This window comes from Scatophagus argus, chromosome 18, assembly GCF_020382885.2.
Source record: "Scatophagus argus isolate fScaArg1 chromosome 18, fScaArg1.pri, whole genome shotgun sequence".
NCBI lineage: Eukaryota > Metazoa > Chordata > Actinopteri > Scatophagidae > Scatophagus > Scatophagus argus.
Genome location: NC_058510.1, coordinates 16754152 through 16770364, shown reverse-complemented (window position 1 = coordinate 16770364; position 16213 = coordinate 16754152). Strand labels below are relative to the sequence as shown.

The window sequence follows — 16213 nt, the reverse complement described above, 5'->3', positions numbered from 1 at the left end:
AACTGGATATCGCTGTGTGTGTGTGTCTCTCTGCTTAAGCACAGCTGGCAATAACATGGACAAGTTTGTGAGAGGGCTCCCAGCTAACTGCAGACTGACTTTAAATGCTTGAGTAGCTGGCTTACCTCTGCAGGGTCTGATGTTACAGAAGCGATGGTCCACGTTTCCTCCTAAGATGTCTTCACACCATGAGCCGTTGGTCCCAGGACTGAGGAAGGTTCGGATCCTCTGCTGCTGACCCACTCCGCAGGACCGTGAACAGGAGCCCCACACCCCCCACTCTGTCCACGAACAGTTCCTGTGTGCACAGTCAGCCCCTACACATACCTCTCCTTCATCTGAGAACGTATTACAAAAGAGCATTTGATGTAGTAGCAGAATAGGTGTTGCGTAGCCCAATTATTTTGGTTTAATTGCTGGCATTGCATCTCCTTTTTGATTTCTTAACCTGTCATTACAGTTAACAATAATTACAGTAAACCATTTATTTATGGCATTCATGGTATTGTTGTAATGTTTATTCAGTTATTCAGTTTAAACACAAAAATTGAGCAGTTTATTAAGTTTGTCTGAAGCCAAAATAATGTCGGAATCTGGAGAATTGTATTCTACTGTTTTAGTTAGCTTCCCACACTACTCTGTTGAGTGTACAAACACAGACACGCAATTCACACAAACACACACGCATATAAACTTGATTTATTAATTTCTTCCAGATGTATTTTCCTCTATTTTTGCTTTTTGGGTTTTTTTTTTGGTTGAAAACGTGAGATTAAAAACAGTCAGCTTTCACCTCTTGGTTGCACAAACTATATTCTCAAACAAAGTCAATAAATAATAGAGATTTTCCATACCAATCTCTTCTGATGTCTGTGCTGATCAGTACATAAAACAGCCACTACAGTCCACTACAAAATCTGTTCTGCTGACTCTGAGATAACAGAAATCCCAAACTGTAAAATGTCAGACGCTATGGAGTTTGTGTCAAGATTTTACTGGAAAGCTGGTCGTCACTTACTCACACACTTACTCATACACACAGGCTCTTAACATCTAAATAGTGAATCCTCTGTTGTCTGATATAAGCCATTAAGATGGCAGTTTTCATCTCAGTTGTTTTGGAAAAAGTGTTACTGACTAGTGCCTTGATTAATATTCATGCAGCCACTTTCATGTAAAAGCAGGACCTATGCTTGTCTACCATTAGCTACTGAGGTATTGGTACTCTTACACACTGACAATAGTTCTTTTGCTTCAGTTCTCCCATGCAGATACTCAAAGCTGATCTCAGACTGAGCAGGTGTTTTGTGAAATTCCAACTGGCACAAGGAAGTACCAGATTTGGAAGCAAGTGAGTGGTCGTACCTGGACACTGGGGAAGGTTACAGGCCTTCTCTTGGCGAGGGTTTCCAGAGCAGGGGGGCTTGACGCACTGTCGCTGGCGGGACTTTTTGGCAGGGCTATGAGTATTAGTGCAGGTCTTAGTGCATGGACTCCATGACGACCAGGAAGAGAAGCCAGCGTCCTCATCTAAAGGGGATGGAGGTGGAAATTGACTTTTTTTTTGTGTGTGCTAAAAATGTTAGCAGACAGGAGTTATAAGTAAAAATAACAAATCACAATACCACGTACGAAAAAAATTACCAAAACCAATGCGCAAGAAGGAGGCAGAAAAAAAGCAACTCATTTAATAAAAGGCTCAGTAAATGATGGATGGAAAAGCTGGTATTAAACATTGTATTTACCTGGTAAAATTGGTTCCTCTGTAGGACCAACAATAACTGCCAACAACAAGCAAAAAAATTAAGATGAGTACAAGCTCCATCATTTAGTATTGTGCACCAACAAGCATTTGGCACTATTTGCTGCACTGTTAAGAGTATTTATAATGGCTGCAAATAAAGGATACAAAGGATCTTCATACTTAAATAAGATCTATGATTTAAATTTACTAACACTAGTTCTCACCTTAGCAAATTAATTTCCCTCACTGAGAATGCCAACTACACACCAGTTATATTCAGTAAATACTCTACCTAAACTAGCACCTGTACCTGGGCAATCAGGGGCCTGGCAGTAGGTGGTTTCCTGCCGTGGCCCCTGGCAGTCTCTCCCTCCGTGGGTCGGGGCAGGCTGTGCGCAGCTCCTAGTGCGAGTCTTCAGTCCCAGACCTCCACAAGACAGCGAGCAGGAGCTCCAGGAGCTCCAGGATGAGAGGCCGCCGTCAACTGGGCAATGCTCCAGGGAACAGTTCCACCTGCCATGTTCACAGCCGCTACAGAGAACGCAGGAAAGGAACAGTGAGGTGTGGTGCTAGATCGGGAAGGTGACGGCTTTAAAGTAAGAAAGGTGGAGCCATAATTTTTCATTTTAATGTAATTTTAATTTCATATGCAGCTGGGGGCTTTATTTAATACTTTTAATGGTGTGAAATGGAGATACCTTGATTAAAATCTTCTTCAGCTATTGTAGAAATCTACCCGCTAACTGTCCAGCAGTCAAAAACAGTAAGTTGTAGGTAGCGCGGGTCTGTATGAGATATCGCATAGCTTTAAGTATACACCAGGTTTTGCTCACCAGGTGCTGCAGTCATGAACCAGTGTGTCTCCAGACTGAAGTTCCACCCCTTCAGAGATGTTATGGAGGGACAGAGACGAAACTGGTGTGACAGAAACACTCTGCAGAGAGGCCAGAAATTCTTTGTCCACCAGACATGGACACTCCTGAAACATACACAGTTGAAGCACATTAGATAAAAAGAACAACAATTTCAGCGGTACTTTCGTTATGGGACTTCAGGGTTAAGTCTACAGGAAAACCTGCGGTGACTACATTTGCAGATTTGTTCATTATCAACTTTTTGTCATTTTATGTTGCAAGTTTTAATAATAGTGCCGCTCAGATGTTGCTCAGATTACAGGGAACCCACCTGCAAGCAGACTCCATTGTGCTGGTAGGTGAGAGGCGGGCAATGGCAGCCTTCCTCACAGCCATCAGAATAGCAGCCCTCCCTGCCGCTGACCTGGGCGCAGCTGAATGGACAGCCTTCACCTCGTTCACACTCCCTGTACAACCTGCCAGGAGGGCAGCCCACTTCTGCATGACAACATGATGTCAGCGTAGACAATAAAGATACTTACGGACAGATCTGAGAATGAAACCTGGACTCACCGAGGCAGACCTGGGTGTTGCAGGTCTTGCTCTGGCGGCTGAGGCCGCTGCAGGGTGGAGCAGTGCAGAGGCGCGAGCGGGACTGCTGTCCTCCACCACAGCTGACCGAACACACAGACCACTGAGACCAGGGGAGCCAAGGGGTCATTGAGTCTAGAAGCAAAAACACACTGAGATGTAAGGACACAACTGCTTCGTATGTAAGGATTCCGCTCTTTAAATTATCAAGAGGGATGACAGCATCTTAAGCTTTCAAAGAGTAATATCAGAAAACAAGTCCTCTTCTAGATTTAAGTGAAGCTGACAAAGGACAGTCTACAAAGTCAAACTGTAAATTGGACCGGCCAGACAGGACTACCAGTGCATGGGTGTATGTTGCAGCCTTTTTGCTGTTCAGCGACTCCCAGGCATCCTCTCCCACCGCTCTGAGGGGAGGGGTTATCACACTGACGTCTCCTGAACTTGACTCCTCCTCCACAAGGAAGTGAGCACTCAGTCCAGTCCCCCCATTGGCTCCAACCACCATCAACGTAGCAACCAGGGACTGACTGACACTGCAGAACACCAGCCTCGCATGTACTGAGAGAAAGTGAGAAAAATGACCAGAAAAATATGATATATATATATATTTTTTTTCCTTTTTGTACATGAAATTGATATGAATAATACAAATGATGTGAAAATTATCATACCAGTTTTTGCAGTCACTGATGATGCTGTCTCCTGGATTTGCAAACTGCCAATCAGATCCATCAGGCCATACCCATGATGCATTGCTAGAGTCTGGCCTGCTTAACGGCTTCGCTATATCAGAGACAAAAATCTATGGATTAGACTAATCTCTGCTTTGTCCATCACTGCTCACCTACACAATATAACCACTTCCATTTGCAATTTCCACATGAACAGATTGGGGATCTAACCGGCAGCAGAGCTGTTGTGGTATTTGCAGCGACACTCCTCTCTAGTCACACACACTCCGTCCTGCAGAACCATGTCACCCGGACAACCGCAGGTCTGTCTGCACCCGGGGGAGTCCAAGCACTCCGTGTCACCATGGAGATCTGAACAGGAGCGAGGACAGAGCTTTCCACAGGGCCATTCTTCTTGACCTCCACCACAGTCTGTAGAATGAAGGAGGAAGTACAGTTCAGTTCCAGTTACTTTGGAGAAGAGGATAACATATAGAGTGAAGTAATGGCTTTTAGGGCCTCATATGCTTTGACAGGGTCTGAAGTAGTATAAAAACAAACATGAAACTAGCCAGATGAGTTAGAGTGGCTGGTGGAAACTAAAAGTTATCAAAAAATCCAAGAATCGCGTTGACTGTATTAATAGTTGAAACACATTCCTGTAATGGATGACTGATGAACAGACCACAGTGCAGCCTGTCACCTTGCTGTTTATCAGAAACCCCTGTGATCATTTTGTGAGAATTGGACACGCACAGGAAAATGAGAGGGCATGGAGAGTTCAGCCAAAGTGGAGAATTCATTCATCTTCCCTTTCAGGCAGCCATTTCATTTTAACAAGACGTTTTTCTTTTCCTTTTTTTTTTTTTTTTTTTAAATTCAGCTCAAACAGCCGCTTTTCTCTCTCCCAGTCCTCAGCACTTGGGTGCCACCTTGTTTCTTGTAAGGCTCTCAGTTTCCCTCTGAAAAGGGACATAAGCACTTTTCAACACAAATCCACAATTATAATATAATTGTATATTATGCTGACCTGTGCAGATGGTGACGTTGTCATGGCAACCACGCTTTTGCCTGCTCTCTCCAAGACAGGGCAGGCCGCCAAATCGGGTGGGAGGACTGTTACACTCTCTGGTGCGAGTGGACGACCCAGAGCACCCATCACACTCCGACCACGCTGACCAGGGACTCCAGGAACCATGGACTAGAGGGAAAGTGAATATGGAGAAAAGCCTAATATATAAAGGTTCTTAAATTTGATGAATTAGCTTAGCGGTTAGGAGCCAATCCTAGTGATCATGACATCTGACCTGGACAAAAAGTGATGACAGGACAGGCCTGTCTCTGGATTTGAACTCCAACCCCATTGTGTGTTTCCTGCTCTCCGGGGCAGGCCGCCCCTCCAGCCTTGGGTTCAGGACAGCCGCAGCTCCTGTAGCGGGACACCGACTCTGCCCCACATGTCCTGGAGCAAGGAGTCCACTCCGACCACTCACACCAGCCACCTGACACTGGGAACACACAGAAAGAGCTACACTTATGACCATCCCTAGACATCATTTTCCTATGCAGATTTTCTTTTACTAATGAAGTCAGAACAAAAGTTTTTATAAAAAACTATAAAAAAAATGTTTTTATAGTTTTTGCATATGTAAGTTTAAATGTTTGTCATAGAAAGAAATAGTGCATATAAGCCAGTTTTTAAAGAAAAATCAGGTTTATATGTTGTCTATTGATCAATTACATACATTTTTTACATACAGAAACCCACAGGTGATCTTACTCACCTGGACAGGGGTCTCTGGAGCAGTTGAGTCTCCCACCCGCACAAGTGCTGAACAAAGAAGAAATACCAAGAAATTATTTTCTTGTCCCTTTTTTCTGTTTGTAAAATGTGGTGTGAAGACTGTGATTCTTGGGTGCGAATTGTTCTGACCAGTTGTTACACCCATCAGGGGCTTCAGTGGTCTCCCCTGGTTCCAGCCTGCGTCCGGTGCTGAGGTCCAGGCAGGGACAGTCTTCTCTCTCGACGCAGACTGTCCCATTAGCAGACAGGACCTTCCCCTCTGTACAGTAGCACCCTGGCTCACACTGCCACTCACAGTGCTGAGGGACAGCAAGAAGATTTCCCAAATCATCACTATTCACAAAGTATGACATACTGTTAAATAGATGGAAAACAGGTGATACCCACAGCCAGGTCCTCACAGGAGCGAGGGCAGGAGGGACCACAGCTGCTAAACACCGTTCCTGGAACCTGTGAGCATGGTGGTACTGAAAACACACACATGAAACTCTGTCAAAAGATTGACACAGAATGTATTGAACTGCCTCGTCTACATTCTACATAAGCGTACCTGGACAGTGGTCACTGTTACATCCTGTGACCTCAGTCCCCAGCCCCTCACAGTAGTTCCCCTCTCCCTGTGGACTGGGACTGTCACACTCTCTTCTTCGGCTTCGAACCCCACCACCGCATGACTTGGTACACTCCGTCCAGTTACTCCACTGACCCCAGCCACCGTCACCTGGAAAGATCCAAACAAACAAAATAAAAATCATGATGAAACATTAAAGAAATCATCCAAGAAGTAACAGAAAATTAAAAACCTGCTCATGTCTGTCGTTCACTGGGGGTACAACAAATACTTTTGTTTAGGCTGTAACACAAGAGTTTAACGCTTTAAGTCATATTTCTGGGTTATATCAATCTCACTATGAACTTGATTGTAGGACAAATCTGAAACAGGAGTGTCACAATATACTGGCAATATTTAACCATATATTGACAATATAATGCCAGTACATTTAAGTACCAACAGACTGTCAGTGAACACACATTGACAGAAAACAAACTCACGGTCACATGGAGAGTTGATGCAGACTTGGTCCTCTCTGTGAGGTCCCAAACATGGCAGACCACTGCCAGAGCGCTGGGGGTTGGAACAGAACCTGTAGCGCGACTGGAGACCCGCTCCACACGACACTGAACACTGACCCCAGGGAGTCCACACCGACCACTGGCCATCAACTGGAGAGTGTGTGTGTGACCAAGAACAGACCAAGAAAGGTACAGCACAGCATGGAACAATGAGGTCAAGTAGGACAAATGTTGATGTTTTTTCGAGTTTTTATTCAAATGCAGACCATGCATTCATAATACTCCCAGTTCAGCGTGCTTGAAAAGTTAAGCCTTATAGAGAAATTAGCGTACACAGGATTTAAATTCAAGATTACTGGAACACAAATTACTGTTACTGATACGCAAACTATGTTAAAAAAAATGACCTTCTTGAATAACAAAATAACAATGATGAAAAGAAAGCACAGTGGCTGTATTGTAAAGATAAATTCAATGACTTTTTGCCTACCATTGCAGCTCACTTGAGAGCAGTTTACCAGCCTCCCTGTTTCACATGTACTGAAATATAAACACACACAAGTTCATATTTGTATGTCCTCTTTACACATTCATGGACACAGGTTCATTAAGACTCAATTAAAAGTCAGTCTTACTTACCAGTTGCTGCATTCCGTGAGCACAACATCTCCTGGTTTGTACTGCTTTCCATCCACATCACAGCGACAGTCAGACTCCCGCACACACACATCATCCTGAAAATATGGGCCATCAACAACATGGCCGTGATTACTGTATGAACAGTCGTTTGAGTATATACACTCATTTGTGTTTGGCCATCCCACACACCTGCTGGACAGTCCCTTGTGGACACTGGCAGCCTGGCGTGCAGTTCCTGCTGAGGTTCATTGTGAGGTCTGTACATGACACTGCTCCCTGCACACACTGCTTCCACTCCTGACCTGGAGGACACACCCTGCCATCTCCTGACGCAGTAACAATCCAGTCCAAGCAGAGATCAGCGGAAAGGGTAATGGAAAACAAAAATCTGGCGTGTAAAAACATTATTTAATGCTGTAAATACGTGAGAGAAGTTGTACCACAGGGCTGCAAGTTACAGGCGCTGAATTGCTGAGCAGTGCCGTGGATTCGGATTGGCCCGCGGGTTCGGGTCCTGTAACCTCCTCCACACGTCACTGAGCACTTTGACCACGCGCTCCATGGCTCCTTTACACCTTCAGACACATCACAAGTGGATTAACTTCATTTCTCTGAAGGCATGCAAGAGTACAATAAAAAACAACAACTCATCTTTTACATTTCAGAACATGGATTTTGCAAATGATAGAGAGATAAGATAAGAGTACACACCAAAGCACGGTTCAATGCTGCAGGTATCCATCCCAACTCTGTCTCCTTTGCAGGGACGACCCCCAGAAGCTGGAGGAGGATTTGTTCCTGAACGGTACCGCCTTCGCACACCGACATCACACGTTCGACTACACGCACTCCATTGAGTCCAGCTGCTCCAGCCACAGTCCACTAGAAACACACAATCAAGTGGAATGGAGAAAGACAACGAAAACAGGGGACAAATGAGGACAGAAGAAATGACTTAAAGACAGCAAGAGACAGAGATGGACACAAGAAAATGTGCATTTATAACTTCAATTAATGATAAAGCCACGCACCAGGACAGGGAGCTGTTCCACACTCCATTTCTCCATTAATGCAGGTACTATGAGATACACAATGCAGAAAAAGTGACATTTTAAAGTCAAACTTTCAGGGAAAATTAATCATCCATTTATAGGCAAAGGAGACATTTTGTCTATTATATGAATACAAGTAACTGTGGACACAGGCCAACAGTACCAGTTATTGCAGTCATCAACAGGAAGGGTGGCGCCTGCTGGGTGCAGTTGCCCCTGATGGTAACATGGGCACTGTGCCAGGGGCACACAGCTGCCATTGAGCAGGTAGAAGCCCAGGGCGCAGTAGCAGCCGTCATAACAGGCGGTGGCACACTGCACCTCAGTGGAGGTCATGTCCAAACACACCCGTGGACATGCACCGCCGTGAGCCTCACACTCGGCCGCTGTCATGTAGACCATGCCCTCTGGACACACGCCTGAGCAGAGACGAGTGGAAGTAAAAACTGAATATTGCACATGAACATGCAGGCATTTATTGAATGGGGTGCACAACAAGAAAACAAGAAAATAAAATTCAATTCAATATAAAAACTATTTTATTATCAATTATTATTATGATTATTATTATTAATAATAATAATAATAATAATAATCATAATAATAATCATAATAATAATCATAATAATAATAATCGCAAATATTATTCCATGACCCTCCTTAGCTTTAGTCATAAGAAAACATGATGCAGTACCTGAGCAGGGATGGGAGTTGCAGTCTCTAGTCTGTATGTGTGGCCCAGGGCAGCTGTTGCCCCCATGCTGTGGGGAGGGTGAACTGCAGAATCTCTCTCTGGTTTGGACACCGGAGTCACACTCTGATGAACACTGAGACCAAGGTGACCACTCTGACCAGCCGCCATTCACTGGAAATACACAAGCAAAATCCGTTTTTTAGTTGAAATTGAACTTAACGCATTATTTGTGGAGAGTGGAGGGAATAGAAAAATTCTGCATCCGTACTACCTGGACAGTATACAGTGTTACAAGGCTCTTGCTCCTTGTCGTCTCCACTGCAGGCAGAGTCCAACTGTGTCTGATTGAAGGGTGTGAGTGTGTGGTTGCAACTGCGGAATCGTTGTCTGATTCCAACATCATCTACATGGTTGAAACACGTTTTGCTGCACTCTGACCAGCTGGTCCATTTACTCCAGGCTCCATCTGGTAGCACTGCATGAGAAGGAAACGCCATATAACCCACAGGTAATGAGTGAATTACAAGGTACAAAGGTAAAACCCTACAATGTGACAGCATTAGCATCAGTGTTGTGTGCCTGGGGTGGGAGTTCATATACCAGGGAGGCAAGAGCTGAAGCAGCGACGGGCCTCCGAGGAGTCTCCTGGACAAAGCTGGATACTACCTGAGCTAGCTGGGTTCACTGGGGACCTGCGAAGATAACATCATGGAATAAAAACACCTGTTCCAAATTCAATAGGTGGGGTGTGAGCAGCATGAAGCCCATCTCCCCGTGAAAAGTACATTAAAGCATGATTTAAAAGTGTGAAGAACAGTTAATTATACAGCAATGAAAAATATTAATTGTATGAACATGCAAAAACAAAGGAGGAGGAAACTTTAGGTAGGATATAAAAAGTGGGTAATTAAGGAAAAAATGTGTACTTCAGTTATTGAAGTGTACAACAGAGGAAAGCAGAGGACAGAGTTGTTGATTAAAATCAATATAATCATACTTCTATTGTGCAATATCTAATGAGGCTGAGATAAAGCCTGTTTGAGTGTGAGGTATTTAACAAATGAATTAAACAGGCTCACCTATAACGCTGTTGTAATCCCAGGCCACAGGATACATCACATGGTGACCATGAAGACCAGGCCGACCAATGACATTTGTCCACACAACCAGAGGTGTCACAGGTTACTTGTCCCTCTCTGCACACACTGATGCAGCAAAATATGCCTTTCTATTAGTTTTTTTTTTATTATCATTAATTTTTTTTTTCCAAATTCAAATCAATAGCAGCACACAATAAGGAGACAATCCAGGGGTCCATTACATTACTGTGAGGCACTTGATGAAAAATAAGCTGAAAAATGTTGAAAATATGTCTCCTTGCAGGAAGTTGTATGAAATGAAAAGTAAACAAAAAGTAAAAATAAATTATGACTAATGTATTTAAAAATAAAAAAATAATAATAATTAGTTGGCATTTTAGAGATAACATCAGTTATGAAACGCAGGCTCTGCTTCAAAGCAGAAAAAAATAAATGAGTAAGTCTCACCATGTGGTACACTCGTCCCTGCTGACTGTCTGTCCTGGCTGCAGTGTTTGTCCATCCCACAGACAGACACACTGGCTGGCATTCACACAACGCCCACCCTGAAGGTACAGACCATTTGGACAGCGACACCCTGGAGGAGACAGAATCATGTTCTTAATCAGCGTTTCAACTAAAAGAGACTGGGTCTCACTTGGCTTCTGTCACTGTAGAATAAACATTCTAACATTGCTCCAGTGGCTACTGAGAAGATTTTACTTTATTTGTCTTTAGAATGCCTGAAATTATCTCAAGCTCTCATACTGACACAATAAAGCAAACAATGACATCAATCTAAACACATAAGACACCCCATAACGACAGCCCATCACTTCGCTGTGTCCTACCGAGTATACATGCTCCAGTGCAGTTGCTGGTCAAGCTGAGATGTGAGCAGGTAGGAGGACAGGCCTCTACCCTCCCAGCCTGGCAGTCTGACTCAGTCACCAGAACCATACCATTGATGCAGCCTGAACAACCAATCAGACATAATTCAGACAGTTTACAGACTCATGCAGCAATGTGACTGCCAAGATGTTAAAGGGAAGAGTAGAAGGAAATGCATGACTGTTTGACAGTATGATTCACCTGTCTGTGTGGCGGTGTCTTTGGTGCAGGGCTGGCTATTGCAGCTCTGGCTCTGCAGGGTCATGCCCTCACAGTCCCGCCCACCGTTCTTGGGAGGAGGAGCAGTGCAGGTTCTGTTCCTCTGCCTGACACCACCTCCACAGTGAGCGTCACACCCTGACCACTCTGTCCACTCCGACCAGCGACCGTCAACTACAAGAGGAGACAGGGGAGAATGAGATGGAGATGACTATTAAATAAGATCCCGGGTACTTATCAAAGGTGTAACAGACCTGGACACGCTCGAGGGAAGCAGGCTCGGCTGTCGAACTGAGCTCCACCACAGGCCCCTCCCGGCAGAGCTTCCCTCAGGATGTCCCTCTGCCGAAACAAAGAGCCCAGACCACATGACACGCTGCATGCACTCCACGCTGTCCATGAGGACATGATGCAGTCCACTAGGAGAGGAGAGAGGAGGACAGAAGAGAAAGGGTCAGGAAAAAAGGTGGAATAAATACATCAGTATTTCTATGTTTTGTTTTGTCTTGAGAAGGGGGACATATATTTTACCACAGTCTTTCTCATCCGATCCATCCACGCAGTCCTTCTGCAGGTCACATCTGCGGTCCAGGTGAACGCACTCCCCGCTGGCACAAGAGAACTGCTTAGGAGAGCATGGACTGGGAACCAGTGGGCCCTGAGGGGTCACTGCTGGTCTGGCTGTGGTGCCTGATAAAACATGGGAATACAATAAGAGAAATTCATTTTATTCAAAATGTTATCAAAAAAAAAAATAATCTGCATGTGTGTGAGGACTATTATGAAATTATATATCATCAATTCCAGCTTCTTTAAGTGGTGGTAAAATTGAAGTACTTCCTGCCCCCTGACAGAAAGTCAATGCATACCACATCTTTCTTCATCTGACCCATCCAAACAGTCCTTTCTGCCATCGCACACCTGGGCCGAGTCAACACAGCCAAATGACCGGCATGCAAACTGGCCTTCCACGCAAAGTACTCTGGGTAGGCCACCATCATGGGGAGTTGTAGCAACCCAAGTGGCTGTAAATGAAAATAAAACAGAGGTTGCAATGTATGTCCATTCTGCATGAAATGTTAAAGAACAGGTCCTGTCTCACCTTTTGTGGTTTGCAACCCAGGTCTTCCAGAATGGAGTGTTGTGGAGAGATGCAGTCCAGGTTGACCTGTGGTGACTCCTGGATAGATGGATGGTCTGGTGGTCCAATGGCCTGATTGTGTAAAGCAACCAAATAAAGTTAACAAAAATAGTAAAAAAAAAAAAAAAAAAAAAAAAAAGTAGAAGAAGAAAAATCAATTTTATCAACAGCTGATGATACCTGCACTTGCTGTTGGAGTCTCCTGTAGTCCAGGTTGACCAGTGACCCCTGGGCTAGCCACACCAGGAAGGCCACCTTGGGATCTGGTGGTATGAAGGCCTGGAGCACCTGTTGTACTGTGGAAACCTGGTCTCCCTGTGGGCCGGGTCTGGTTCTGCAGCCCTGGAAAGCCCCTCGTTGGAGCCGTACCTGAAGATGAAGATGAGGATACAGAGACATAAATAAAGACAGACATGAATAAAGCAAAACAGAACAAACAAGAGTGTAAATCGCTTTCAAGCTCAAACACATAAGGAGACTAATAAATGGGGGAGATGAAAAATATATTTAGGTAAATGTCACTCGGCTCTCACCACAGTTGATCTCGTCAGAGTGGTCCTTGCAGTCTGGTCGACCATCACAAAGCACAGAGGCAGAGACACACTCTTCACTATGCTGGCATGCAAACTGGCCTGGCTTACAGCGCTGTACAGTCACTTTCCCACCACTAGAGGGAGATGTGGTCACACTGCTGGGCGTCAGCAGCTCATCTACAAGAGGAAGAAAAGACGTCTCGTGTTAGCATTCATACGAAACAGGTTGTACAGTTGAGCACTGCTTCTGCAAAACAAAGATTGTTCTCATTTAGCTGTGCATTCAGTGAACTCCTCGCCTCCTCTGCAGCCCAGGATCTCCACACGCAGGTAGAAGGTATGTCTGAACTCTACAGGGATGATGCGCAGGTACCGAGCTCTGACCAGCCGACTGAGCCAGCGGGTCACAGGGGTCCTACCCACCATTCGCACCTCAAACACCTACAACACAACCACATGAGCACATGTAATTATAAGACTGAATGTACTGAAATTTTATTTTTCTCCTTGTATGAACACATTCATAAAACAGTCAATCATATGACGACATATGTTAATACAGAAAGCACTTTAAAGGTCTAAAATTCTATAAAAACCTTTGCAGGGCCATCTGGCTTCCCATCCTCAGTATAGTCTGTGAAGAGGCTGCTGTGGAGAGCGAAGGCCAGGCGGTATTTGGTAAGGTAACCCCACATGCGGCCGCTGCCTTGCATCACCACCCCTGATACCCAAGTGGGCTCCAGGAAGTCCACCTGAAAATATGGCTGGGGATCTGAAGGCAAGGGGCTCCATCCAGGCTCCATAACCTGACTGTACAGAAGCTGTTATTTTTCCATGTGCTTTGTAAAAGGAAAAACATTTCAAAGGCTTTAACTGCATCAAATATTCAGGCTATTACATGCTTAAGGGGCGACAGTCATACAAAGATCAGATCACTCACACATTAGGGACTATGTTTAGTCGTCCGGCATCAGCGGGGTTGTTCTCGCGATGTGAGGATGACGTCAGCTGACCATATCGAATCCTCCCATCCTCCAGTCCAAGGGGAGAGGAACATATGCCTGCAAAACAAGACATATTTTAATAACATCCAAAACAGCCAACTGAGGCAAACTGCATTATTAGATTTTTTTTCTAACACATTAAGAGAAAGGCTGCTGTTCTCACACAAAATATAAATCTATATAAACTGTACTGAACACTCACCACGATATCCTGGGCCACCACCCTGTAAATACATTGGGGATAAATCAAATGTCCATTAATTTGTACCTGTACTAACACCTGATCTTTAGGTCTCTTCTAATAATAAGAACATTCAAGATGACCATGTGTTTTTGCAGCATCTAGAATGATAAATCTTTCTCTAGAACTGCACCTATTTCTGTGTAAAATTTTGAACGCTAAAAAGGTATTTGAAGCGGTCTATATTTATTGAAGTTCATATTACATTAGAAAAAAAGTGAAAATAAGGGCAAATCAATGCATCAACACCAGCGACACAGAAATGCAGAATTTGGATGAACTGATGGTTAATTAATAAATTGGGTTTTTACCGTTGGTGTTACTGAAGGATGAGTGACAGCAGCCATGGATGGAGTCCTAAGAGGAGCAGGAGTGGGTGTGTATGGTCTGTGAATTAGCACACAACAATGAAGACAGGAAAGTAACCTAAAATCTTTCTTGAATACAAATCATGAAAACAGAACTGGATAAACAGAGATGAGACAAAATTAAGAAGCAGGATGCAGAAATGGATTAACATGATTTTTTTAAATACTCTAGTTAGTATAACTACTATAACCACCGCTACTAGGGCTAATAATAATGATGATAATAATGCCCTCCACCTGTCTGACTGGGTAGTGATGTTGTCATGGGGATGGCAGCCTATTTCATCCTCTCCTTTGGGGCAGTGGGGGATTCCATCACAACGAAGCTCTGCTTCAATGCAGCCCCCTGGTGAGGGACAGGAGAACTGACCTGCAGGGCAGCTGCGTGGACTGGTGGGTGTAGGGGACGGCTGCGTGCCTGTATGTGGGGCATTGTATGACTAAGTAAGAATGATTTAGATTTTACTGGAAGAAAATGAAAAATACTAGAGAAAACAGTTTCCTTTCTACCACATCCAAGAAGAAAAAAAAACACTGTAAAAGTTTATGATTTTTAAAATAATTATAAACTAAGGCGTGTTTGGTTGGAAAGCTCACCACAGTATATCTCATCTGATCCATCTCCACAGTCATTGACCCCATCACAGACAACTCCCTGTGGACCCGCTGGTACACAGCGACCATTTTCACAGTGGAACTCCTTGTCTCTGCAGCCAAAGACTGGAGAGACCGGGGAGGGGGAAGTGGTGGTAGTCAACCAGTGGTAACCTGGTTTACAGGAGAGCATTTTAGAATCAGATCTACATAAAATCATCTAACACCGATAAAGCAGCATAAACTATTTACTAACCATCTCCGCAACCCATGATCTCAAGTCGAAGGTAGATGCCATTCTGGAAGTCATGTGGCAGTAGGCGGACAAACTGAGCCGACACCATCCTGTCCAGTCGGCTCTCTGATACCCCTTGATCATCTCTGTTACCCTGAAAAACCTGGAGGGAGAGTGGGAATCTATAAATGTCTAGATCTGGAAAAAACAATGTTGAAGGGACTTGGTAAGATGTCTAACCTTGGCTCTGGGCCGGGCATCAGTGACAAGCTCTTTGTAAGTGTACCACTGCCTGCCATCCTGACTGAACTGCAGGTAGAAGCTGGACACGAAGGTACCAAACACACCACCGCCCTGGGTTAGTACACCTAAAGACGAGTGGAGATTTTACTGATACACAGCACATAGGAATTCGCCTTTAGTACACAGTGTACTAAACCGCCATTTCAATCTGTGCTTGTTCTAAGGTGCCTGCATGAATGTTTACCAGTGATGTTGTATGTTTTCAGCAGGTCTATCTGTAGGTAGGGACTCTGTGTGTTGCTACTGTGTCCCTCAGGGCTCCGCTGTGGCAGGTCCTTATACTCCTCAGGTTCTGGACTCCAGCCCTGCAGATGAAAGTTTTACAGATTACACCTTGTGCTCAAGTTCCCATGCACTGAATTAGAATGTGATCGTTAGCAGCGTTATTTAAAGGCACGAGTCACGTACTATCTTAGTTTAGCATAACATTTTTGCAAACCAACACTAAAAGAAATACAGCTGAGGCTGACAGGAGTGTC

The 16213-nt window shown here is 44.4% G+C and overlaps 1 protein-coding gene across 1 annotated transcript in view; it reads right to left on the bottom strand.

Moving 5' to 3' along the window:
* sspo (SCO-spondin) overlaps window positions 1-16213 on the bottom strand; it is a 65393-nt gene that overhangs the window by 27071 nt on the left and 22109 nt on the right. The window contains exons 43-89 of the mRNA XM_046372153.1: window positions 15919-16039; window positions 15672-15799; window positions 15453-15594; window positions 15200-15370; window positions 14840-15020; window positions 14546-14621; window positions 14196-14217; window positions 13930-14050; window positions 13586-13799; window positions 13289-13430; window positions 12990-13166; window positions 12637-12825; window positions 12418-12528; window positions 12185-12340; window positions 11847-12005; window positions 11570-11734; window positions 11298-11489; window positions 11057-11179; window positions 10674-10803; window positions 10206-10331; window positions 9727-9818; window positions 9398-9601; window positions 9127-9297; window positions 8596-8851; window positions 8412-8458; window positions 8092-8262; window positions 7821-7955; window positions 7570-7706; window positions 7381-7475; window positions 7232-7281; window positions 6721-6891; window positions 6218-6388; window positions 6055-6134; window positions 5797-5966; window positions 5648-5694; window positions 5171-5371; window positions 4894-5064; window positions 4095-4295; window positions 3864-3975; window positions 3530-3750; window positions 3172-3324; window positions 2930-3096; window positions 2578-2723; window positions 2055-2275; window positions 1746-1781; window positions 1366-1530; window positions 126-338 (exon numbers count right to left, since the gene is read on the bottom strand). Coding sequence (XP_046228109.1) covers window positions 126-338; window positions 1366-1530; window positions 1746-1781; window positions 2055-2275; window positions 2578-2723; window positions 2930-3096; window positions 3172-3324; window positions 3530-3750; window positions 3864-3975; window positions 4095-4295; window positions 4894-5064; window positions 5171-5371; window positions 5648-5694; window positions 5797-5966; window positions 6055-6134; window positions 6218-6388; window positions 6721-6891; window positions 7232-7281; window positions 7381-7475; window positions 7570-7706; window positions 7821-7955; window positions 8092-8262; window positions 8412-8458; window positions 8596-8851; window positions 9127-9297; window positions 9398-9601; window positions 9727-9818; window positions 10206-10331; window positions 10674-10803; window positions 11057-11179; window positions 11298-11489; window positions 11570-11734; window positions 11847-12005; window positions 12185-12340; window positions 12418-12528; window positions 12637-12825; window positions 12990-13166; window positions 13289-13430; window positions 13586-13799; window positions 13930-14050; window positions 14196-14217; window positions 14546-14621; window positions 14840-15020; window positions 15200-15370; window positions 15453-15594; window positions 15672-15799; window positions 15919-16039 — 6850 coding nt within the window. The remainder of the gene's footprint in view (window positions 1-125; window positions 339-1365; window positions 1531-1745; window positions 1782-2054; window positions 2276-2577; window positions 2724-2929; window positions 3097-3171; window positions 3325-3529; window positions 3751-3863; window positions 3976-4094; window positions 4296-4893; window positions 5065-5170; window positions 5372-5647; window positions 5695-5796; window positions 5967-6054; window positions 6135-6217; window positions 6389-6720; window positions 6892-7231; window positions 7282-7380; window positions 7476-7569; window positions 7707-7820; window positions 7956-8091; window positions 8263-8411; window positions 8459-8595; window positions 8852-9126; window positions 9298-9397; window positions 9602-9726; window positions 9819-10205; window positions 10332-10673; window positions 10804-11056; window positions 11180-11297; window positions 11490-11569; window positions 11735-11846; window positions 12006-12184; window positions 12341-12417; window positions 12529-12636; window positions 12826-12989; window positions 13167-13288; window positions 13431-13585; window positions 13800-13929; window positions 14051-14195; window positions 14218-14545; window positions 14622-14839; window positions 15021-15199; window positions 15371-15452; window positions 15595-15671; window positions 15800-15918; window positions 16040-16213) is intronic.